This window comes from Orbicella franksi, chromosome 11, assembly GCF_964199315.1.
Source record: "Orbicella franksi chromosome 11, jaOrbFran1.1, whole genome shotgun sequence".
NCBI classification, from domain to species: domain Eukaryota; kingdom Metazoa; phylum Cnidaria; class Anthozoa; order Scleractinia; family Merulinidae; genus Orbicella; species Orbicella franksi.
In genome coordinates, this window is record NC_138155.1 from 26246380 (window position 1) to 26271408 (window position 25029).

Here is a 25029-nt window from a genome sequence, read left to right on the forward strand (position 1 = left end):
GTTCAGACGCTGCAGATCCTACAGCAGGCAGAAAGTCAGTTAGTCAATCCCAGTTCTTCTCGGCTAAGAGACATCCGCAAAGTGAAGAGAGAGATACCAGAATTATCAAATCCCCAGGACCTGGTACAAATGCTGGAGAACATTCAGCGAAGATTGCTGGGTTGAGATGTTTACGACAAGAAAGCTGCCTTAAGCAATGTCTTAAGCTTCTTAACTACCTTCCATTAGGGGAGGGAGTCATTTTACAGGCTTCGCTATGCCACATTTTTGTGAACGTATCGTCTCTACTTTTTCCCGCATGATATTTTTACGCTACTACTATATTAATAACCAATCGTACTTACATTTTTGTTTTGTTCCTTTGTTTTCTTGGGTCACCTATAAACTAGCTGGTGCCTCCTGCAGACTCTGCTTATCAAGTCTATGGGACGCACCGTTACCATAGCTAAGTGTGCTGCCCAAGTAAAATATACTGTCTATGACTGTTTCTATGTCAGGCATATTTTAAGCAACTGAACAGAGTAATTTAGGGTAGATCAGGAGCGAATCATGTTTTTCATCCACTGGCAATCTGGTCTTATGACAGCGACAAGACCGGACTCCATCCAAAATATCCTTTTGAGGATTTCGCTTCTTAGAAAATGTTACAAAAAGCTCATATCTGATACAGCATGAGTAACACAAAATGTAAACTGCAGTCTTTTTGTGTGTGTGAAATATTCAAAGATAAAATGCTACTGAGTTGCAATAAAAGTCAACTATACAACCATTTCAAACAGCTTTCGTTTGTTTGCGCCATTTGCGGGCGTTAAGGTGACTCCAGCTGAAGCTGATCGAAAAGAAATGTTACAATATAGCATTATAAGTTGGCGCAATCGGTTAATTGTTGGGAAACCCGAGCAAAGCTGAAAAAGAATGTAATATACCATTTAGAGTAGTTAGAAAACAATACTCCTAAGCCCAGCTATGGAAAAGCAGATTAGCTCTAATCCGGGATTAAAAGTTATGTGGGGTTATGTACACTGAACAATAAGCAAGTCTGACTCCTAGCTAAATTGAAATACTCGCCTTCGGCTCATGTTTAATCGACGATCCTACAGTGCGACCTTGTATTCTTTGCCTTGTCGCAAGCTTTGTGACTGTTCAATCCATTTTTATAAGGTTTCTAGAAAGGAGGTCAAAACAACGTGTGTTCCTATTCTGCATGACTACTAACAGGAATTAGTTCCATTTTCTGATAAAGGAAGATTTCGTAAAGCATTTTAGAATAAACAGAAGCGATATAAAAACATGACGTTTCGAAGACGACATGCCACCATCATGTTATCAAATGCAAATTATTACAAGTTTGGTAACATAAATATTGAAAAAGAAGTGTAAGACTACATGTCAATATACACTTTGTTTTTTATATTGATTTTTAGCCGAGGCTAAATATCCTTATTTTCCTGTCGCTTAAGGCTGAAAATATTCTGCGAATATTAACTCTTGTATTATAGCGGATGACATTTGGTGTCTGGATGGTGTTGAAGTAATTTTGGAGCCAGCCTGTAGACATTAAAGTCTGGTATGATCCACATAGCTTCTTGCAAAAATGTTATTAGAATCGAACATGCGGCTAGTGATATTTTCGTTGCTTTTTTGCCGGTTTTGCTGTTTAGAGAAGAAATTGAATCTTATACGGTTTACTTAAAAAGATATACACAAAATTATATTATTTTCAAAATCCCAGCCTCGGGTTTATTCTTAAAATATTTTTAAAATTTCGCAAATTTCAGACGCGAAATTCTTTTCAAAAATATTCTTATAAGAAAAAGAGTGTTTAACGTTACCAATCTTGTAATAATTTGCATTTGAAAATGGTGACATCATATTTTTATATCGGTGCTGTTTGTTCTAAAATATTTCCGTTTTCCTTGCCGAAACGTCAAGTACAATCTTGACGTTTTAGTAGGTTACACTAATGAATTTCCTCCTAACAAGTCCTCAAAGCCTATATCTCATTCCAGCTACACCTTCCTGACTTCAAAAAGCTCTTAAGGCAGTAATTAATGAACTGTGTCTCATGTGCGCACGTAAATTGACAGAATAGGAAGGTTTATTTACAAGTTCGCAAAAACTGGTCGAAACGACTGTGCTCTTTTCGTTTTCGATCTCTGCTCTAACAACATCTGACCAAAGACAATACATAATACTAAACAAAATGAAATGAACGTCCTTTCTGCATGAAATCTCGCTGTTTAAAGTATACAAGTCTAGAATAAGCCTCAATACCATGCCGGCTACATTTTGTGCCAATACAACAGGTGAGCGACTTCTCCAATTTCCGGCCTCTTTTCTTTTGAAGGTTAAAACTCCGACGTTCAATGGTTCTTAATTTAGAGCTTTATCTATTTTGGTGAACAAAATGTTAAAATCTCTGCATTCGGACCAGAACAACTTATCCACGATACTCTTTGGTGCGACTGAATCAGAATTGTCTTCGGACAATTTTCCTAACGCAGAGCTCGAGCGGAGTGACTTAACTTTGAGGAGTAGATATTACCCTAAGGAAATATGTACCGAGCCGCGTATATTTTATGTTTGTTACTGTTGTAATATTCGCGCGAAACTGCATCTTTTGAAGACCTCGTAACGTCAATATACTATGAGTTACAGCATGACTAGAGACATTATACATTGTATTTATTTCGATGGTTTAAAATATAATACGCGCGGATATTTTGCGAGCAAAGAGCAAAATGTCATCTCATAGTGCATGTTAATTCATCGAATAAGGGAGTTATTATATTATCCCACCATCACGCCATTTTCTAGTATTTCAGCTTCTAGTGTTTGAAATACATCTTGTAGTATCTGAAAATAATTCCGATCGCATAAAGTGCATGCGGCGGAATGACTAAAACCGCGTAATACGTTATCTTGGCGTAATAGTGGAATAAAATATAAGAACTTTAATTCACGATTAATTTAAAGAGAAGCATTGTTTCTAAGGACTTGCTTCTCAAACTAGTTTGATTTCAGTTAAAAAAAAATTAGTCAATCATGCAAACTAAACGACCTTAAGTGTTGGATTCTGACCAACTGAGCACGATCTTCGATGCTGATAAAAGTACCGTAACACCAGGCCGAAACTAATTAACAATATTGATAAGACTTAAGAATACTAACACAGTGCTTTTATAGTTTAAATGTCATTTGTTATGGTTTGTTTCCATAAGCTATGAGATATCAAATTCCTTAACAAAGGTGTCTTGTCTCACATGCATAGACAAAAACTGAATGAGTTACTTGTTGATAGTCGTGATCCAAATTTCGCGCGTAAATTTTTAATAATCAATTACTTTGGAAAATCATGCTTTATAGACTCAAACCTGTGCGGTGTCAATGACTTGGAAGATATTGCAGAGCAGTTATCTGTGATAGTTTTCTCTACTAAATACAACATGAAGATAATATCAAAATGCTATGAATGACGTCTTACATAACGTTAGAACAAACAAAAAGTTCTGTCTACGGTCTTCTGAAGTAACATCAAAAGGGCGTCATTGTATTAGAGTATTATTGTGTTTGAGGCATAAGTAAAAAGGAAGCCGCTATACAATAATTAATGTAAGCGTAAATACAACTGAGGTCATTCGTCACGCATATATCAAAAATATAAGCCTGGGAAAGTAGATGCTTACGTCAAAGGTAAATGACACTTTTTTCCGCGTTCTCTCCTATTAAACACCACCCTGTTCAGTAATTTTTCCTGTCACTTGCGACAGCATTTCTCGCTGTGTCGGTACAGGGTTGTTGAGTTCAAGAAATAATGTGGATGCTAAAACTCTTAGCTTTCACGATAGCACTACTAGTTTTTGTTGGAGTCACAGAATCTGGTAGAAGGAGATACTCGCGATGTAGTCCTCGATACTGCCAAGTCAGCTCCTGGTCACATTGGAGTCAGTGCACTCATCAATGTGGAACGAGTGGAACCAAAACAAGGAAGAGAAAAAAGACTGTAGCTGAATCTTGTGGAGGATCATGTCAGTTCGCTTTATCAGAGACTCGCTCGTGCAACACAGACAACTGTCAGAATTCGGGAACTCCTACAAGCCAAGGTTGCTTTTGTAAACCGGGATATAGAGGAACGTGTTGTGAGATAGGTAAGTTAAAAAACTATATCGTTTGTAAAACACACACAAAATCTCTTCACACAAGTATACGGTGTGCATTATGAAAGTGTCTGTAAGAAGAAGTTCGAGTTTATTGTTATTCGTGGCTATGCCAAGTTTTGTATATCATGAAAGGGACGTGTTGTGAAATTGAAGAAAAAAGTAAGTACAAATAAAATTTCCGCAAGCAGGAGTTAACAGCTAAAAAAAATACTGCATGATCATGTTCATCTTTCAAGACGAAAAAACGCCAATATTTTCAATAACTGAGTCTTAAGTGACTTTCTGCTAAACCTTCTTAGAGCTGCATTGTTCATTGTTTATTAATGTTTCATTTCACCCAGAATAGCTCTTTCGTCTGGTCTGTCCCATATATTGCATGATATACGCCCAAGGGGCTACTCTGTAAATCTTTGGATGGGGGTGTGCAGCTGGAACACTAAACTCCTTACCCTATACTGGACCATGATCTGCTTGATTTTGCAACCCTACTCTAGACTAGACACCAAAACCCCCTACCCTATCCCAGACTAGCTATTTTCAATGCGGAAACTTTGTCACAATCGTAGTCCAACTTGAGCTAGCAAAACCAGCATCTTACAGTGTCACTTTCGAGTTTCAATTTCTGTTACAGAAATACCCATGTTAGATTAAATAACTCATACACCGGCCACTTTCACGGAAAGTTATACCGTATTCTACACCAAAACGTTAACTGTCTGATTTCTGTACCCTGTCCCAGACTAAACTGCCTGAAAAGCATACCCTTCACAGCGGCACATACCTACATACTATATAGCTTATATATGGGACTACGCCCCCTCCCCCCGGGATATACGAAAAAAAAACCCCGTATTGATGTGTATGTCGTCTTCACAATAATAGTCAAAAGGTTTGTAAATAATTATTTGATTAACACTTTCAGCATAATTTCCCTTCCCGTAAAACGTCGAATGGCTGGTAAACAGGGCATCTGTTTACCACCCATATCACGTAGCTCATTCTTTTCGTTGTCAAAATCACCTTTAGATAGAAACGAAATTTCAATCGATGATTAGTGCAAAACGGCGCTGGCCTGAATCTGTAGCTAGCGCGAATACACACTGAACAATAGGCCTCGTTTCATATATCAATATTCTAATATGATTTGGAGGCGTCCAGGACAAAATTGCAAGTTGGTAAGCAATGGTTAGTAATTGCAATTGGTAAGTTTCCTATGTCTCTTAATTCCCAAAAGAGACTTAGATACAAATAAAACAAATCAGAGACGTTTGTCCTGAAAACCTCGGATATATCGAACGTGCCCTATTGGGACTTCTTTGTCCTGGTAGACTGTTCGGCACGATAACCTCTCCAAACCCATTTTTTAATCTAATTTAAAAGAGAAAGTTACACTAAAGAGGTCTGCTAATTTCATCTTCGATTTCTCTTTTCTGCAGTTGATGGTCAGTGGTCACAGTGGACTTATTTTCAATGTTCTGTTTCTTGCGGACAAGGTCAACGAAACCGCCAACGAACTTGTACCAACCCACCCCCATCAGGAGGTGGAGTTTACTGCTCAGGGAATCACTTCGAAACGTTACATTGTGACAACGGGCCGTGCCCAGGCAAGTTCGCTCAACGTTGGTCTACATTATTTAACAAAACTTAAAAGCCCGCAAGACTTTATCTTTTAAGGAAGAGGTATTACTCGAAAGAGATTAGCCAATAAAAGATTTTCTTTTCCTTTCTGCAGTTGATGGTCAATGGTCGCATTGGACCTACTTTCCATGTAGTGTTTCTTGCGGACAAGGTCAACGAAACTGCACACGAACTTGCACCAACCCACCCCCTTCGGGAGGCGGAAAAGATTGCTCAGGAAATAGCTTTCAAACGCTACATTGTTACAATCCGCCATGCCCAGGCAAGTTGCCTCGATGTTTGTCTATAGTATATTTCCTAGCGAAACAAAAAAAAAAAATGATACTGCAGCGACATTTGCCTGATACATGGATATTACACAGGGAGACCAATATCATAAACGATACTATGTTTACTTGCTTGTCCTTAATTACTTGCTGTTGGTGAAGAGCTTGTTTGCCATACATCGTTTTCTTTGTCCTTATAATCATGCACAGTCGGCACTAGATTATCCGTCTGTCTGTCTGTCTGTCTGTTTCATCTCTTCATCTCAGTATCTGCTTGTTAATCGATCTATCGTAAAATATTTACGTCTCTTTTTTTCTTATATTTTGAATAGTGCTTGAAAAAGAAATTATAAAATGATTAGCGCAAAATGCGCTGGCGTGAGTTTGGCTAATGCGAAAGTACGATGAACAATAGGTCAGGTTCCAGACATTAATATTCGAACATGGCTCCGAGGCTTTCAGGAAAAAAATTGAAACTTTGTCCAGTTTGTTTTGTCTCTTAATTCTCAAAAGAGGCTTGGAAACAAACAAAACACAACAAGATATAGAAAGTTTGTCCTGAAAGCCTCGCAGCCATGTTAGAAAATTAACATCTCCAACGTAGCCTATTAGGAGTGCTTTCGGCAATCATTCCACATCCAAACTTTTTCATCTAATTAAAGAAGAGAAAGTTACACTAAAGAGGGCTACTAATTTTATCTTCGATTTTTTTTTTCTGCAGTTGATGGTCAGTGGTCGCAATGGACCTATTTTCAATGTTCTGTTTCTTGCGGACAAGGACAGCGAAACCGCAAAAGAACTTGTACCAACCCACCCCCATCCCGAGGCGGAGTGTACTGCTCAGGGAATCACTTCGAAACGCAAGATTGTAATAATGGACCGTGCTCAGGCAAGTTCCCTCAATGTTGGTCTACATTATTAGATTGTTGACAAAAACCCGCAAGACTTCACCTTTTTAAAGTAGAAATATTACACTGAAGAGGTAAGCTAATCCTTATTTCTTTCTGCAGTTGATGGTCAATGGTCACAATGGACTTATCTCCCGTGTTCTGTCTCTTGCGGACAAGGAAAACGAAACCGCTCACGAACTTGTACCAGCCCACGCCCCTTAGGAGGCGGAAAAGATTGCTCAGGGGCTGGCTTGGAAACGCGAGATTGCAACAATGGACCATGCCTAGGCAAGTTACCTGAATGTTCGTCCACATTTTCCATAAATAACAAAATTTGATACTGGATGTTAACAGGTACATATCTTAAACGGCATTATGTGTACCTCTTACATGCTGCTGATCAATAACTTGTTTGCATTTTATACTGCATATATCTTTTTCTTTCATCGTGCGCGGCCTGCTTGCACTAGACTATCTGTCTGCCTATCTGTCTGTCTGACTGTCTGCTAGTCAGTTAGTTAGTATATCTGTTTGTCAAGCGATCTATCGTTGGCTATTTATGGCTATTCTTTACTTATATTTCTATTAGTGTTAGTCTTTTTTTAATTATTGCTCTGGTGATACTTTCCCCCTAAATTCTTGGCGAATGCTTAATGCTAGCTATGTAGCGGTCTATCAGTGTACAAAATTTTGATAAAATCCGTTTAAACTGCCTCTTTATAAGGACTTTGCCATTTGAATTTTCAGGTACAGATAGTTTAGACGCCGAATTTGGTTTCGCCTTCAGTACCACATCACTAAGTTCTGGCTCTATCTTCGCTCTGATGAAGCAAATAATCGGTATCATTACAGATCGGCACGGCGAGTCAAGAATCAGATTTAGTGTATTTGTCTATGGGAGCATAGTCACTACAAGATTTACATTTGACAACTCTCACTTCACTCAAGAAGATCTCATAAGAGCCGTAAATGAGACAAGCGAAGCGCCCGGAACTACAGACCTTCAACAGGCGTTGGAGGAGGCTGAAATAATCTGCAATTTGACGTCCAGGCCAAACGTCACCAAAGCGTTCATTGTCCTCGGTTCCGAAACAGGGTCTGCATATAGGGTATGAAAAATCAAATGTTTGGTCCAAAATAGATGAGGGATTTGAAGAAACGGGCCACACACGCGCATCCAAATTTTAAGGGACTTTCTCCCCGGAAAAGTGGTGCATCACAATTTCGAGACTCACTGACTTCTTCTGTGCATAGAATTTCATGATTAATGTGCCACTGACAAGCTTGTTTGTCGAAGGTTTTGATCAAAAGCTACTTTTCATTGTCTCTGTTTTTAAACGAGTCCTTGTGCAGAACTTTTTACATGAAAACAAGTTTGTTATGCATGAAACTGGACGTCGGTGCAGATGACTCACATTTTTATATGAACGACTCCACAAGAAGACTCGTTAGTCTCGTTTTGACGCGGAGGCAAACGCAACTCGTATATGGCTTACTTTTGTGCTTAATAAATAGCCAATTAGAGTCTACGCGGATCTCTGTACAGTTACGAGTTAGCAGAGGGAATCTTTCAGCTCAAATCTCAAACGTCTCTCTAGCTGCAGGGGAGTAATTTAGCGCGCGATAAAGGTAGCCTGCGTAACAGACATTCTTCACTCTATCGCGGATTTTGTGACATGTTCATCTGCAACGTAGGATAGAAAATAAGTAATTTGTTTATTTAATCTGCCCATTGACCGATTTACCCTTTTCATAAATGGCTGCCAATTCAAAATTCTTTGGTAGGCATTTAAGTTAGCCTCACCTAACTTGTCTGAGAATAAAAATTGTTTTGAATGATAAACTAAAAGACGAGATTAGTCAAGCTAATTTTAACACTTACAAAAGAATTTATTATTGGCAACCATTTGTGACAAGGGTCTACTGCTTCTTTTTCCTCAGCTTCAAGCGCTGCTCGGAGGAACGCTTTCTCCTGCAGAACTCGAAATCTTTCGAAGTAAGTAAACTCCTTGCAACTTCTTGCTGCAGGTTATTAGATGAAACACTGACGATGAACGTTGAATTTCTCCTTATATATCAGTACATTATTAAACAAATAGTTAAGGAGAATATGGAAAATCATCAGCAAAGGGTTATTGTTTTGATGAAGCAATAAATTCGCACATCAAGTAACTTTAACCAAGAAAATGATTCCGCCATAGCCGCTATGAATAAAGCTGTTGAACTGAGAGACGTAATACATCAAACACGAGAGACAGTGTTTCATCGCCGGGCTATCCAAACACCTAGAAGAGAGTTGAAAATACGACGCGTAGCGGAATATTTTTGACGAAATTCAAGATGTTTGGATAGTCGATATTGATATATCTCCTCAATCGAAACAAAAACTAAGGAGTAAACAGAGAAGGAAAATCCTCAAAATCTATGCTAATTAAAACCGGGTATCTAAACCTTCTTCGCGCTAGTAATTTGTTTTTGTTTTAACTTGATGAATTATTAACGACTTTGAGAATATTTTATCCCCCGTCAGCATCTGATATATACAGTTGGTTTAGACTGTACAGTCAAGGTAAGTCAAGTGTTTAAAGACCGGGTTTCACCGGACATAGGGAAAACCACAAGCATAAGTGTTACGTTAGTAAGGATGCCCACAGCACAAGCATGAGAACAAGCAAAAGCAAAACAAAAAATTTCTGTTCGTCTTGTGCTTGTGCTATTGTCAAGTAGTGTCAAGTAGCTTCAAGTGAGAACGCGCTGTTGTAGGCATCAGCATAAGCATAAACATCGCCCGCCATCTTCTTATATTGAGGAGGCATCTGATTCTGCGCTTGTTTAATTTACACGCTTATGCCTGTGTTGTGAGCGTCCTCACTGCCGTTAGGCTAATGCTCATGTTGTAGTGAAACCAGGCTAAATGGCTGATCTAACTTACGTATTCGAGATACGTATTCTATGTAATTTGTGTAGTTTGGATATTTTCTGCCTTAGTTTATATTGCCATCTGTAGCGTGTGTAGTTCCCGCACGTGGTAATTACCTGGCATCATAAATAAATATATATGTATAAATTTTTTTTTTTTTTACTTCACAGATGTAACGTTGCAGATTTTACAACAAGCGGAGGATCAGTTAGTCAATGCCAGTAGTTCACAGCCTAGCAACAAGCATATGGAAAAGAGAGCGATACCGGACTTCGGATACCCAAATCTAATGGATGAGGCACAAATGTTGGAAAACATTCAGTGAAGATTGTTGGGTTGAGATCTTCACCCAAAGAAAACCTGAAGCAAATTCAACTTGAAACTTTCTTTCTTAAAGAGAGGAAGCTTGTTTACAAGCATTTTCTTGCATGGTACTAGCTCTGGAGCCGCTCAATGACTTATTGGGTTAAGGAATTAGATATAATATATTGGCAGCTCAGGAATGAACAGTGTTTCTTGTCGCTGACAATGTAGTCTTAAAAATAGCAGTCAGAACCCGTCAAATATACATTGAGACTTTCGCTGCTGAGATGTTATCAGAGCTCAACCCTGGGGAGGGGTACTCCCTTATATGGGCTATATAGGTATGTGTGGCCCCAAAGGGTTGGGTTTTTCAGCCGTTTTAGTCATAAATAGGGTATCGATTTTGGCCATTTTGGTGATAAATAGGATATGGTTTTAGCACTCTAGTCTTTAATTGGGTATATTTCTAAGAAGAAGCTACTTTTTCTTTGTTTCCAATAAGAACTTCAACAAAAGCCCTTCATAACTTAAGTTTAAGGCAACTGCGCCAGCCGCAGCGGTCATAAATAGGGTATTGAATTTTTGGTCAGGTCATAAATAGGGTAGGAAAAATCGTAGATTTTGGTCATAAATAAGGTAAGGGTTTTGGGAAGTGGGCCGCACAGCCCCACCCAGCTTTTCTGGGAGTACCCTCCCCGGGAGTTCAACGTAAGGCATGAAAGAGAAATTCTTGTGTAATATCTATCGGTAAAATGAAGTGCTATGCTAAAGCTGTAATAAACACTCGCCATTTTAGCTAGTGGTTTTCATGTTGTTGAAGGCCACTTCAGTGCATTAGTTGCAAAGTGCTTACAAATCGAACAGAAATATCGCTTCATAAGAATGCATTGATTAAACCCTGAGGGCTAAGGAATATAAAAAACATCGCAAAATTGTTCGCGAGTCTGCCCAAACGCTGGGGGCAAACCTGGTGGGGGTGTGAGGGGGATTGAATGTTAAAGGCAAGGAGATGTGCTTATCTAAAATTTGAATCAAACCCCTCTGGGTGTGGGCCAGTTTTGTCAGACCCCTGCAAAAACGCCAGTCTGTATTAGACAGACACTGACAAAAAATCCAAGATTTAGAGAAAATTTTCCATTATTTGAAGACTCAAAACTTTGAAAAAGTTTCCATTAACACTAAATTAATTCAAACCATGCATACACAGGCTATTTTATTGCAGATCTACTTCTCAGCAAAGAAAACTGTTATCACAAAACTACTCTAAGGACTTAAAACTGTGTGGCTTTACGTTAGAAACTTGAAATATAAACGACACAAGACATGAAAAAAGTGAAACCGGAAAAACTTAATTGGTGGCTCTCATCAAAATAGATTCCTTCCTGCCCTAAGTTTTGTTTAAACATTTAGTAACAGGTGCACAGGAGTATCTCTATTTCCAAACTACAAATTTTTGTAAGTTAATAAGGCGTTATCTTTAAGGAACAATCCTCTAGATATAAATTTGAAATATGACAAAAACATCAAGCGTTTTTCTACCGGTCATCTCAATCCTCCTTACTTCGTTTCAAACAACCGCGGGTTTTGTTTTTCAGTAATACGACCACTCGTGGGCCATCATCTGATCGTGATACACAATGAGATCAACAAAGAAAAAAGGAAAGTATGAATAATTACGTGCTAGAATGAAAAACTCAGCATGCACTAGGTACAACCCAGAACACCTACTGTTCCTGATAGATACGGAAATCAACGATGAAAACCTCAGTACACACCATGTACAACCTGAGAATAAACACTGGTAAGGTCGCCAGTCCGTGGTGTCTTAGAGGTTTTCGTACCCAGAGCCAGGTGTCGTCGCGATACTTGACGCAGGCAAAAAGTATAATGGACTCTGGAGACAATAATGATTGTAGGTCACTTTATCTAGCATTCAATGTCCACCCATTCAGTCTTAGTCACGTGCAAACTGGATTCTTTGTTTGAAGTACTTTAGTCCTTGAGGGTGTTGATATGGGCACACATTGAAATGGGTACGCTCACACGCTTAATCAGTGCAGAATACCCCCTGATCTTCGAGAACAAAAATATCGACTTAATTGAGGCTTCATCGGCTTCGCCTCGGGCGATATTCTACGCGATTTCAGTCCCAGTAGAATTCCCTAATATGAAGGCTAGTCGTTATCTCTCGATCGGGAAATTATTACTTTTGGCAAAGCAAACAAAGTAAAAATGAAAGTGACACATACAGAGCCTAAGTGGCCCACTCGATCGGAGCTTAACCAGTTTCTATAGCATAAAGCACCTAAAGGTATTTCCAATTCTCCCCTCTGGATCGTATACTAGCCCATCAAAGGCCTGGGTTATCTTAAGCAGCATCTCAGTCGCCGGAATACACTTTTACACCAGGGTAGGGAGAGGCAATGTGGAGTCAAGTATTATTTCATTTCACCCGTTTTCCCTCCAACAACCAATCCTTTTGACAAACAATCTAACTATTATTAATGGGGTTAACTTGCTTTGAATTTTCATTAACTTGACCCTGAGGTGCTGCTCTGGAGGAGAAGTGAAAACAAATTTTAAGTGTTACTGATCAACGTTTACGCGTCTATATCTTAAAATCAGATCTCAGCTGATTATACGTGTTATTGAAAGTTCGAAGTGCAAGTCAATCTCTATGCTACTATGTCAGCCTACGTGAGGAACTGACAAACAAACCAGCAACGTTAACAATGGCAATAAAAAAGATACGTCATTCACTCATATGTGTATCAACTACAGCGTGTCGGCATCAACTCCCAGTTCCTGCTAATGCCATCCCATGTCCCAAACCTATATATGGTTTTCCGTGAACCACAGGCAATGATCCAACACCACCTATAGTAAAGACTAGCACTCAGCTCCAATGCAGTCAGGTCGGCAGATATGGTCGTACACCAACTCTCAGAAGGGTATACTTGTAAGGAGAGTGTCACAGGTAAATCAACACGCACTATAGTGCCATCTCCGTACACTCCTGCTTTGATTACGTGGGCGGAAAGGAATCCTTCGATTTCAGCTCTGACTTCGGCATGAGGCTTAACCTGATGAAGAAATCAACAGTCATTCAAAGCAGGAAATGGTTACCAGGGATTTTGTCTTGATCAAGCTAACTCGTGAAATAAATAAAGGTAAACTGATGTGAATCAGGAAAGTAATGAAACTGTCAGATGACGTCCACTTCGACTGTTGTTAAGATTTCTTAATCACTTGACTTCTCGAAGATTTGAGTTTTCAACTCAAAACTACACTGGAAATTCGACGTTTTTGTTCACCGCCAATAACTGTAACGAAAGTGAATGACAACTATTTTTGCAAAGAGACATTCTCAAAAGTTAATGAATAGAGAAGCGAAACCCGAGGAAGAAACAAAACCGATGTGGAACATTCTCAGAGAATATATTGGCATTGTACTTAAGGTGGCCGAACACAGTTTTCAAGGGCCTATGCCTAATTCACCATTACTTTTAAGCTATTTATGCTTTGGCGCTCGTTTTTTGCGAGAGTCAAGGTTAACCACAGAAAAGTTTATTCTTGCATTTTGGCTTAGGTGTGTGTTGTTGCCATGGCAACGGGGCTGGTTAAAAACAAGGCTTAAAAAATGGTTTTTGTTTATTTAAAAAAAATCCAGTCGTTAGATTTTTTTCATCTTTTGCCCAATACGAATTGACATTAAATCCCGTCTGTCAATACCGTTCTAATAAAATTTTGACATAGGCGATTTTCGTAATTGGCCGTAAATCGTTTTCACCGCATGTTCTGTATTATTAAAAATTCCCTATGTCAAAATTCAGATTTTTTGCGATAGATCATTCACGTGGTTTCTGAACTATTTTTTTGCCAAATTTCTTGAAATTCTAACGACTGGATCGTCAGAAATCCGCAAGTTTCTGCAAAAGCAATCGGTCTCAATTTTTCGAGCAACTGCGCATGTGCTGCATTTAACTGGGTTCCTTCGGTAAGAAAGAAAAAGCTGAGAATTGCTGGGTTCTTTGCATCGTTACCTTTTCTAACATATCTTTGTAATAAAAGACTAAAGCCATCAATACGCTACGTTCAGTTATAGAGAAAAATAGCACAGATACGGCGGGTGTTGAGTAAATAAAATAATCGCTCTGTTGACGGCATGTTTGTTTTTTGCGATACTTGTGCACGCGCTGAATTGCATCAGCAAAAGCGCGCGCGAAAACTGTGTTCGGCCACCTTAATAGGGCATAGTTGGTCGAAGCACGAAGACTGCTAACACAGTAAGTGTGATTCTAGTGTAAGTACTAATCAATCGTCTTTCCCATGATCGGGCCCCGTAAAGAGTAGTCCAAACGGAAGGTAAATAGGTAATTACCTGCACGGCAAATGTACTGCTTGACCGAGGATACGATTTTGTGAAACCGAGTTTAAATTTTAATTTAAAATCCACCCCAATGCTGAAGACCATAAGCACCGGAATGCTAAAGGACTAAGGAAAGAGAAAAAATAGATGTAAGTGCATTTAGTTAGAGTACTTAGTAATTCTTGACGAATAATAGAGGGCTTCCCTTGTTTGATTCAACTAATTCTAATTCTTGGCTACTAGTTCAGAATTTTCCATGAAGGTTTTATTGAAACATTTTTGTACCTGTCACAACAAAAAACAACTTGAGGCAAGCTACAATCTTCGAAAACCTGTTGAGAAAATTAAGCTTGGAAGCTTTTCTACGTAAAACCAATAACCAACCGAGTTTGAAAGCCCCCTCCCTAGAGACAAATGTTGGTTGTGTCTCCCAAATGTTTTCCTAGCAATGGCAGTTTCCCAAATTCAACATGAGGAGAGGAGTAGTTACTACAGAAATGTTGTTGAGGCACACATACTAAGGAAGGATTTTCGGACTCCAATCTTGTCCAAGATTGTAGTTACAATTATAAGTTCAAACGATCTAACAGAGTCTGCACTACGTGGTCCAGTTCGATCTAAAACGGTCTTGATGAAACACCCTCTTGACTGATACAATATAGTGAACAATCGACTGAGTGATTGTTTTCTGGTTGACTGAACGCAATCTTGCACATTTTCGAAAATTTAAGGTGGCTCTGAATCCGCTCCTACATTTGTTTTTCTCTGCAAAAAAATGTATTCTATTATGCTCATTCTCTCCCGACAATAGAAAATGGGTGTCACCGAGCTCGTTTTTGAGTTATTGCCCGTTAAAGCTAAAATAAGGGGTGTTTTTAACAAGCTCAAGTCTTGCTATGGTAACCTATTAATTGTTCATCAATGATTGGGAATTTCTTTGATACTACTATAATGGTAATAGATTAAAACGTTTGATGGCAATGATCCATCAAAACAAAAGTGCTGGAAAGTGCGGGACCTTCATTTGTTGTTCTAAAAAATTGTCTAAATTATTCCGTGTACAGTCTGGCTTGCCTCGATTAGCTCTTCGTTATTTGCAAGCTAGCCTAGTAATAACTTAGGTGTCTGCTATAAATAAATAAATAAAAAATCGTAGACTCGATTTTTTAACGTTTTACTGGGGTAAAAGTAGCAATCTCGATTTCGATAAAAGCGATGACGTTTAAATTGCATTTATCGATTGTTATCGATTTATCGAACGGCGTTTCCGATTTCGCTTCTTATCGATTGTTCACCCCGGTAGTACGTTAGAAGCTTACTGGCCAAAATTGTCTTGATAATAATAAAAAAAGTTTTATTTACCTATCTTAAAATGATGTAGTATTTCTCGACTAAATAACCCTGGGGATTGACTAATGTTGAGTGAAAGTTTGAATGACTTTACGCTTTGATCTGAGTAGGCTCTTAATGCCCAATATATCAAAAGGAAGCAAGTATAATGACACGACATACACTTACTATGATAGATGGAGTGCTCCACGGGAGTGAGATATCAGTAGGTTGTTGGTTCTGCAATTCATTCCAGGAGTACACCTTGTTAAATATACGTTCGTTGTGGCTTCCAATTGAAAGAACGGCATTTATTCCCATTATTACGCCTTGTTGCACCCAATGCCTTACCACTACCTTTACGGTTATACCGATTACTTTCTTCTCAAACAGTGTGGCAGAGTAATCGACCTCTAAGTTCGACGATCGCCGGGACCGTTGCAGCGGAGTGCTCGAAGAGTTGGTTGAATTGTGCGTTAGGGTTGAATTAGAAACTGTTGAAACGTTGTGTGGGTTTTCCTTCACCGAGACAGTGGCCTTAGACTTAGGGAGAGAGAGCCTCACGAAAAGATGAACTCTTACTCTTTCGAATTCCCCCTCTTCGAAGTAGTTTGTCAGTTCAATGAGAGAAACCTGGCTTACCATAGTTACTTTCATCATTTTGTCTTGATGACTGTTATTAAAATGAATCGGTTCCCCGAAATTCAACTGTTTTGAGAAAGAGGCATTGCTCTGGGTGACCATTCCATTGCTTTTGTCAATGAACGCCGAATCAGAATATTTGAAATCGAAATCAATTTCGGAAGAAAAATCCACAAAATCTGCGCGATTGAAATTACTCCTGATGAAGACTGCGTTTTCATGGTCTAATGTGTTCGCTTGTCGATGCATTTTCACGGAGCCCGGAAGCAAAGCAGATTCTTCAGGATCGGGTGAATTCGAACCTGTCGCCTTCTCTCCATCCACATCTTCGTAAAGGTCTCGTTGCACCTCTGGGAGTAGTTGCTTTAAGATACTATAGACATGGCGGAGGAGCTCTGGATGAATATGACGAGGTCCAAAGACTTCAAATGACTCGCTGGTGCGGTTTGATGGGCTAAAATCAAAATTCGATAACTTGTCACATTAGAACTACTAGAGCTGATTTAAAATTCAAGATTTGATTTGGAATGACAATTGTTATGGTCTCAGGTGTCTGCTGAGCGATTCAACCCATTAGAAAATTCTTAAGGGTTATTCTCATGAATCAAGGAAAAACACTACGAACATTGCATCCTTGGAGACTAGGGGGTCATAAGAGGCAAAAAATAGGGCCGGTAAAATAGACCTTATTCGTATCCACCGTAATGAGCTGGAACTAGCTTGCACACGAGGCTTGAACGGGGGAACCTTTTTATATGTAAATGTATTCCCCCGTAAGAGTCTCCACTTCATGCTAGATCCAGTTCAATGCCAAGAATACGAATATGTTCTATTGGTCAAAGTACAAGTAAGCGAAAACGTCAGAAAGAAAATCTTGGTATGCTTAACCTGGAGCCATTTACAGGGCTTAGCCCTTATTATGCTTGTTTGTACTTCGAACTCTGTATTGGCGGCGCTTTGAAAATGCAATATGGATACAAACGAAAGATCAATGCTACCTCACTGCGTGTGTAGCACGCCTTCTACTTTGAGTGGAAGTAAACTTTAATTAGTGGAAATGTTGGGGTGTTTCCCTGTGGCTCATACAGTCCTTTTGTTACTAACAGTCTGTCGATGAGTTAACAGGATTTGCGGACTCGTAAAAAAAAAAAAAATGGGTTCCAGTCAAAAATCAATGAGATTCCATCTTACAAGTATAGCAAGAATCCAACTCGACGGCCAACGAAAAGTGTCAGCCACGTACTTTTGGAAAACATGGTCGCCCGCTTTTCTTTCCCTAGATCGCATACCATAGCAAATAATGAACGTTCGATTCTAGACTATTTATGGTCACTCTCCAACTGTACCAGCTAACGAAGAATAAAGCGATTACTGGCGATCCTTCTCGCGTAAGGACAAAACTCATTCAACAAAACAAGGCTAAAGCAATAAAAACAGGAGTAAAACCAACCTGAGAAGCACATTAGCAAAACAAAACGGGAAGAAGACAAAGAAACCGCCAACAAAACGCATTAACGTAGAAAGGAATGTCGACAAGACGCGTTAACTTATTGACATACAGAGAAAGTCAAGAACACGGGGCCGAAACCCGCACAAACACTCTGGCCCAAAGTTGGTGGCTAACATCATCCAAAATTGTTGCGCCCAACATGTTGAGTGCGCTTGAAAACCGTGTTGGGTTGCTGTTGGCAGTTGAAACAACAACATCCAACAAGTATTAACAAATACTAACAACTTGTAACACGATGGTCAAACGCACCCAACATGTTAGAGACTGTTAAAAACGGCTCCAACATCTAAGAACCAGGTTTACCTGTGCGCATGCTTCTGTTCAACAAATGTTGAACGCGCTGTTCAAAAGGCTTCAAGACGATCCAACTTTTTCAAAAACAAAGGAAATGTCGAACGATGATGAATCAAACCAATTAAAACTTGTTTCAACACGCTTTCAACGTGCTTTCAACAATTTTCAACGCATTAAACAACATTGGGCGATCTCAGTTCAAACGGTTCTGAAATTTGTTTCAACAAACGTTAAACTAATTTTGAAGCAGATGCACATGTTGAAACCGTGATGTTGGAAGCGTTTGCGCGTGCCTTTAAACCCAGCCAACGTCAAACGTGCAGGCAAACCTTCGAATACAAATACCATGCCACTGAACCTAAGTATTGAGAAATTTCAAGTAAGACAAAACTGCAACCGGCCTTAGGGGGATGACAGAGAAGTGTTGATAGGACGCGAGGATTTTACCACACAGAGGAAAGTAGACAAAACACCAGAACGTACGAAAGGACTAATATAATTACCATATTGTTGCTATGGCAAATTCCTAACCCTCACATCTTCAAAAACCGTCGACTATATTTCTCCAGGCTATCGGAAACACGACCAGGATAGATACAAAAAGCTCAAAACTCAAACTGTGTAAACTTTAATGTCGAGTTAATAAACAATAGCCAAGATGCAAAAGATGACCTATTGATCATGACGTCACGAGCACAAATACCATACTTTTACTTCGATGGCATTCCCATAATTTATGTAAACAGTAACTGCTTGAGTCAGTTTGTAGAGAACGCTGAAAAATTTGCGACTCACGAGAAAAAATCGGAACTCTACATCTACAATGGAGTGGCTATTCAAATTGAAGATGCTGAGTCAGAGTTTTCACTTTGTGGCGTGTTCAGTTCTGAGTTGTGGAAAATTTGAGTCTGTGGATGAAAATTAGTGCTGAATAACGAAGATTTTGCTTTACATCACTGAATTTCAACTAATATTACTTGTACCTTGAGGCAATATGGAGTTGAACAAGGAAGTAGTCCGACAGGTCTTTCATGGTAGCATTTTGACCCAATTGGGACAAATTGGATTTCATCAGGAACCAGTACTCCTCAGACGTCTTGTTAAGAACCCGGATACCGACTATTGCCCGGATGGTCACTGCAATTGCATGAAGTACAAGTGGAAAGGTAAGGTTGAGTAGGAAATGGCTTGTTTCATGCAGTTTTTCGAAAATGAAAATGGTCCCTAAACCGAGTAAATGTACTAAGCGTAGCCCTTTTTACAGCTCGTAAAGCGATGATTTCGTAGTTCCCTATCCAATCTTTTGAAAATTTAAAGCTATGATACTAGTTTCTTCCAAGAGTGGTCTACCTAAGCCGACTTAACCAATCAAAACACGTCTTTACATCAGGGGATCACGTCAGATAAACAAGGGAAAAGTTTTTCGTTTGATGAGCAGTTGAAATTCTTACACCACGGTATGTCATCAAAGACGAAGAAACACTTGACATTCACTAAATGTACTTATTTTGATTTTAGAATAAATTGGTTAAATCTTCAGCGTGCACTGTAAAAAAAAAAAAAAAACAGCCGTGACTCACCCTTTTGTCCATCGCTGCCGTGCAGCTCTATATGTTGGTCCACTCGATAAGTCAGAATTTCACCCTCTTTCAGATCGATTTCTACCAAACGAGCTGGCTTCTGTTTTGAAAGCGAAAAATAGACGGCCAAGAAAACCACTGAACCTAGCAACAAAACCGCTGTAATGACACCGCCAATAACGACCTTACGTCTCTTCGTACGTCTGGACGTGAACTTCACTTCTTTATTATCATCCATGGCACAGCTTGACTGGGAAGCGTATGATGTTCACTGTAACAAAATACGGCAATGGATTGTTAAGGCACCAGGATCACAAAGGTTCTTTCAGTTTTCTGAGCTTTCGGCCAAAATGCGTAGTTTACGGCCATATGTAGACTTCCACTGCATTTTATTTTATCAATCTGCAGCTCACCCAAATATAATAGCGTAATGGGTGCGTGTAAGTTTGGGCGAGTTGTAATGTCTCATACTTTGGTATAGTGAATAAACAATTTATCACAATCTTTGCGCAAACTGTCCCGATTTGTTTCTTGGTGTTTTGCTTTAGGTTCCTGGCAGCTTGTCAGCAGCATAATTACCGTAAACGCTCTGTTAAGCCCTCACCTCCCTATTAACTCCCCCCCTCCCCCCCCCCCCCCTCTCTCTCTCTCTCTTTTTCTCTCTCTTTAATGGGCTCCCCGTTTGGAAGTCGGTTTTTGTAATAAGCCCCCCTCTCCTTTATAATAGCCCCCCACCCCCCTTTGGAACATGGCAAGAGAAAATGAAGGGCGTGCGATCTGTTATTAGTCCCTCCTATTCTGTCTTGCAAAACCCACTTCATGAGGCCCAGCTGGTTTGTTTGTTTTGTTTTTATTCAAACAAATGTAGACTGAAATACATAATAATGTTGGCTGCTCTTTATTAAATAATCTGTTCCACTTCACAGTTCACTGCATTTGCTTGAGTTGGACCTTTCTATTAAGTCCTTGGGGGGTAATAGAGCTTTTACGGTATGCAAATGAGACAGGACAAAATGGTCTCACTGGTGTGTGTTATCACTGGTTCTGTTTCCGATGATTATAATATTAATTAATCAGGAGATCTGAAATTTTGTGTTGGTTGAAAGTTCTAGTAACTTTCAAGGCCATTGATTTTATATTTGACTCTCCTTTTAAGACTGAACGTAACGAAAGTATACTGCGCCAAAACAAACAACATTGCCGTTTATAAGAACAATGTTGAGCGCCGCAAACGTGCTAAGGCTGCCAGTTCTCTGTTTTTGACTATGTAGCGAAAAATCTGTCGACACCACTAGAAAGAGCACCTGCAAATTAGTAAAGTGATCACGTTTGAGAGTCACATCTTGCAAAATAGCGAAAATAGGGTTCTACAAATTCGGGAAATTTCACCAGACGTTTGTATGCTAGGGGGCACAAAAGTTGACCCACGCATAACAAACATCTGTAAAATTTATCGACTTTGCGAAGCTACAACTTTGCGACTTTTAAAGATACGACTTCTGAACTTGGCTTGAATACTAACTTTAGGGTGCTCTTTCTAGCAGTGTCGACGTATTTTCGTTACATGGCCGTTATCAAAAGTTGAAAAAAAAAAACAATGAAAAGGTATATCATCTTGCAACGCACCCAGAGGTAAATGTGTCCTTGCAAATACTCGGATTCCATTGAAGCTGTCTGCTCTTTTCCTGTCGGCTTTTGATGGAATGCCGCGGCAGTTTTAATATCAGGAGTCCTTGCTGCACACTAAGAACAATCTTGAACTTTGCGATCGTATCATAACGGAGTTAGCTATTTTTCAACGCTTTATACATCAAAGATCACGGCGCAAGGATCGCATTATTAACCGTATTTTCGAAGCAAAGATGAAAGAAAGATAAGATTCTTCCCATAAATCGTTTCTTTTCACTCGTTGACTCAAAAAAGATACCTCTTTCACAAGACGAAAGTGAAGAGTTAATGCAGCGCTATTTGAGTATGTTTGCTGAATGCTATGGAGTGAATGGCAAACTGATTATCTTGATAGACAATTTACATACGTGCTCGACATGATAAACTTGTCTCACTAGAATGTTTCTTTACCAGGTTCGAATGCCACGAATGCGTTTAGGCACTTGTGGCGAAGAGTAAGTCTTGTTTGCGCTTTTCGAGTTCTTTTTCAAAATTTGTCTATTATTTCATTCAGTGTAATTTGCTGTCAAATGGGATCATTTCGCAAGTAATGAAGAGGTACTAAAGCGTGCAGACGTCAGAGATATAAAACTAAAGACGGTTCACTAAACGCTGACTAGGTCACGTTTGTCGAATGGACGGTATGCCAGGCAGAAATGGAGAAGTCTGAGTGACACAGTCTCCACCAAGTTAAACACGCAGAGGGTTGAGGAGTTCGAAAGGAAAAGGGAGAGGCGTAAGGAGAAGGGGAGCTGAACGTAACTGTGCTCACTCGTTTCCGGGTTATAGGCGTGAATATGTGACATCCATAAAGGTCTAATCGCGTCTCTCACAACTGGGTGAGCTGCCCAAACACGTTTGCATTCGCGAAAATCAATTTTCAGTACGCCTGTCAAAGAACAAAACTTACCAGACGTAGTACACGACGTTCCTTATGGCTGGTAGCTTTTGAAGTGTGTTCTGGTAGGTTTTCAACGCTCAGTAACATCCGTCGAGGGGCCTTGTGCTCCTCGTCAGTTCTCGTATTCCAGTGACGTCACGTCTCGGACTGGCTTTTTTTAAAAACAAATCATTCAACCGGAATCCTGCCCCTCTTCAAAATATATAGCGCAACAATAAAGACTATTGTTTGGGCTTGCTCTGTTTGCCGAGAGGAGTGTTTGACAAGGAATCAACAAACTCTCTATTTTTTGAATAAACTTTGGCTATGTCGCTGGCCACGTAGCCACTTTAATTATCATTTCAATGCAATGTCAATTACAAAAGAAAGGAGGAAGCCCTACCCAGGAAAGGTGAGGGCCAAAGTCCGCATCTAATCGTCCAAGATATATGTGGCTAAGATAAGGGTGGGAGGAGTAGGTAAAAAAAAATGTAGGGGACGATCCTTCTGTGCGGTCGAGTCCAAAACCAGATGGTATAGATAGATCGCCAAGAGGGTTTCGAGAATGTTCCAATATGTTGCACCCTCTATTGGAATACCCTAGCCAGCATAACTAGTTAAGTGTAAATATTAACCAAGGGGCAGCATACAATTTTTATTGTCTTGACAATAATTTCTTTATCCTGCCCCTCTTCAAAATATATGGCGTAACAGTAAACACTATTTTTTGGGCTTGCTCTGTTTGCCGAGAGGAGTGTTTCACAAGGAATCAACAAACTCTCTATTTTTTGGACAAACTTTGGCTGTGTGGCTGGCCTCATAGCCACTTTATTAATCATTTCAATTCAATGTCAATTACAAAAGAAAAAAGGAAGCCCTACCCAGCGAAGGTAGGGGCAAAATTCGACAAAGTGATGTGAAGCAGCCCAAATTTCGACAAAGTGAAGCAGCCAAATTTAGCGGACGTAAGTCACATACTAGTGCTAGCGAGTAAGGGGATGTATGTTATTAAAGTGGAAGGACAAGAGAACCTTACATACTCTCCTGACATAATCTCAATAGTGGCCCCTTCACTGCACACTATTTAAAACATAATACAAGAAGTGGCAGGCACAATTGGACGAACTGTATGCTAGTAGTAGCCAATGAACACTATTCATACCAAAACGGAAATGGCGGCCTAGCCTGACAATGGTGAGCCCTGTACACTATTTATACAGTCAGGCAGTGCCAATAAACCGTATCATGGTTATGAAGGCGATAGAAGTCAATAACTAACATGGGTGTGGCTCATGTTTAGGTTAACAGTGACCCCTGCACGCTACTGGGAAAAATTAAAACAGTCATGTTAGGAATGCAATAGAATGAATGAGACAATAAAGTATCGTTAAGGCCAATGTTGATGTCTATCTTGAAAGGCTAGTAAGGCTAGTAATACCTTTTAAAAGCATCCGATTTCCATCTTCCGAGTAGGCGAATATGAGAATCAGAATAACCACATGCAGCTGCATGGGCGGCTGCACCTATCCCAAAACTATGACCTTTTTATTTAGTGGAATCAAGCCCGTAATGTGTTATTACCTGTGCCAACCACTCATCGAATTCTGTTCGGGTGACGGGGACCCCATTTAGGTGTTGAAATAGGAGCCCTGGCACTGAGCCACGAACTGAAAAAGAGGTTTTCCCCAGGGAAAACAACTGGCGGGAAATGATTATGGAAATTGGGGGTTGGTTATAATGGTGCTTAAATTGATGAAAGGTAAGCTTCACCGAAGCTGTAAAGCCAGACGTATTAGAGAGCTTAGTAACCTGACCAGGCTGCATGACGTCAGGTGCCTACTTAGTGACAGTTATCTTGCCAATACGCATAAAGACATAAAAAGCAGTGGTACACACTGCTTTGAACATACAGGCAATATACTAACTATCCAGAACAGGTGCACAATTAGTACACATCCGTTCTAAGATGGAAACTGTGATTGGAATGTGTGTATCAAGCATTGCACAAACTTTCCCATACCCCTTCAGCGTTTCCATTATAAAAAATACTTTTGTTGGATCAGCAACACCAGCCAGCCGGTGCATGTACCCACTGGGCAAAAACATAAGTACATTCACAGTGGATGAGGCATAATTATGATGGTACAAATAAGCAATAAAAATGGCGAAATTGGAGGGTGGCAAAGATAAAAGACAGGCAGACCGACCAAAAGCATCTGTCGAGAAAGTATTGTATAACCTTTATGCATGCCTTTAAGTAGGAAAAGAAGATGGCTGTAGGTTGTAAGAATGCATTGATTAAACCCTGAGGGCTAAGGAATATAGAAAATATCGCAAAATTGTTCGAGAATCTGCCCAAACGCTGGGGGCAAACCTTGTGGGGGTGTGAGGGGGATTGTATGTTAAAGGAACGAAGATGTACTTATCTGAAATTTGAATTAAACCCCGCTGGGTGTGGGGCCAGCTTTGTTAGACCCCTGCAAAAACGCCAGTCTGTATCAGACAGACATATTAAAGTTGTTATAGCTTAACTACAAGATAAATAGACGTTGCAATTGAAAGCTCTCGTCTCCGAGGAAA

At 39.7% G+C, this 25029-nt stretch overlaps 3 protein-coding genes across 10 annotated transcripts in view; 2 read left to right on the forward strand and 1 right to left on the reverse strand.

Annotated features, from left to right (window-relative positions):
* The window catches only part of LOC145460594 (CUB and sushi domain-containing protein 3-like), a 48985-nt gene extending 47683 nt beyond the window's left edge, over positions 1 to 1302 (forward strand). For all 8 annotated transcript variants that reach the window (XM_081445457.1, XM_081445458.1, XM_081445464.1 and 5 more), the window contains one exon: positions 2 to 1302. In XM_081445457.1, the coding sequence (XP_081301583.1) occupies positions 2 to 165 (164 nt within the window). In that variant the 3' untranslated portion in view covers positions 166 to 1302. The remainder of the gene's footprint in view (position 1) is intronic.
* Positions 1303 to 5414: 4112 nt separating this feature from the next.
* On the forward strand, positions 5415 to 10199 carry LOC145502235 (coadhesin-like). The gene is made up of 3 exons (XM_081481489.1): positions 5415 to 8063; positions 8896 to 8950; positions 10045 to 10199. Exons 1-3 carry the CDS (start codon positions 7779 to 7781, stop codon positions 10197 to 10199), a joined length of 495 nt encoding a protein of 164 aa, XP_081337615.1. The 5' UTR covers positions 5415 to 7778.
* On the reverse strand, positions 8057 to 22586 carry LOC145502561 (uncharacterized). The gene is made up of 6 exons (XM_081481888.1): positions 22480 to 22586; positions 19902 to 20172; positions 19305 to 19458; positions 16065 to 16971; positions 14559 to 14672; positions 8057 to 13260 (listed from the first exon to the last, which is right to left on the reverse strand). Exons 2-6 carry the CDS (start codon positions 20137 to 20139, stop codon positions 12949 to 12951), a joined length of 1725 nt encoding a protein of 574 aa, XP_081338014.1. The 5' UTR covers positions 20140 to 20172; positions 22480 to 22586; the 3' UTR covers positions 8057 to 12948.
* Between the last annotated feature and the right edge of the window lie 2443 nt (positions 22587 to 25029).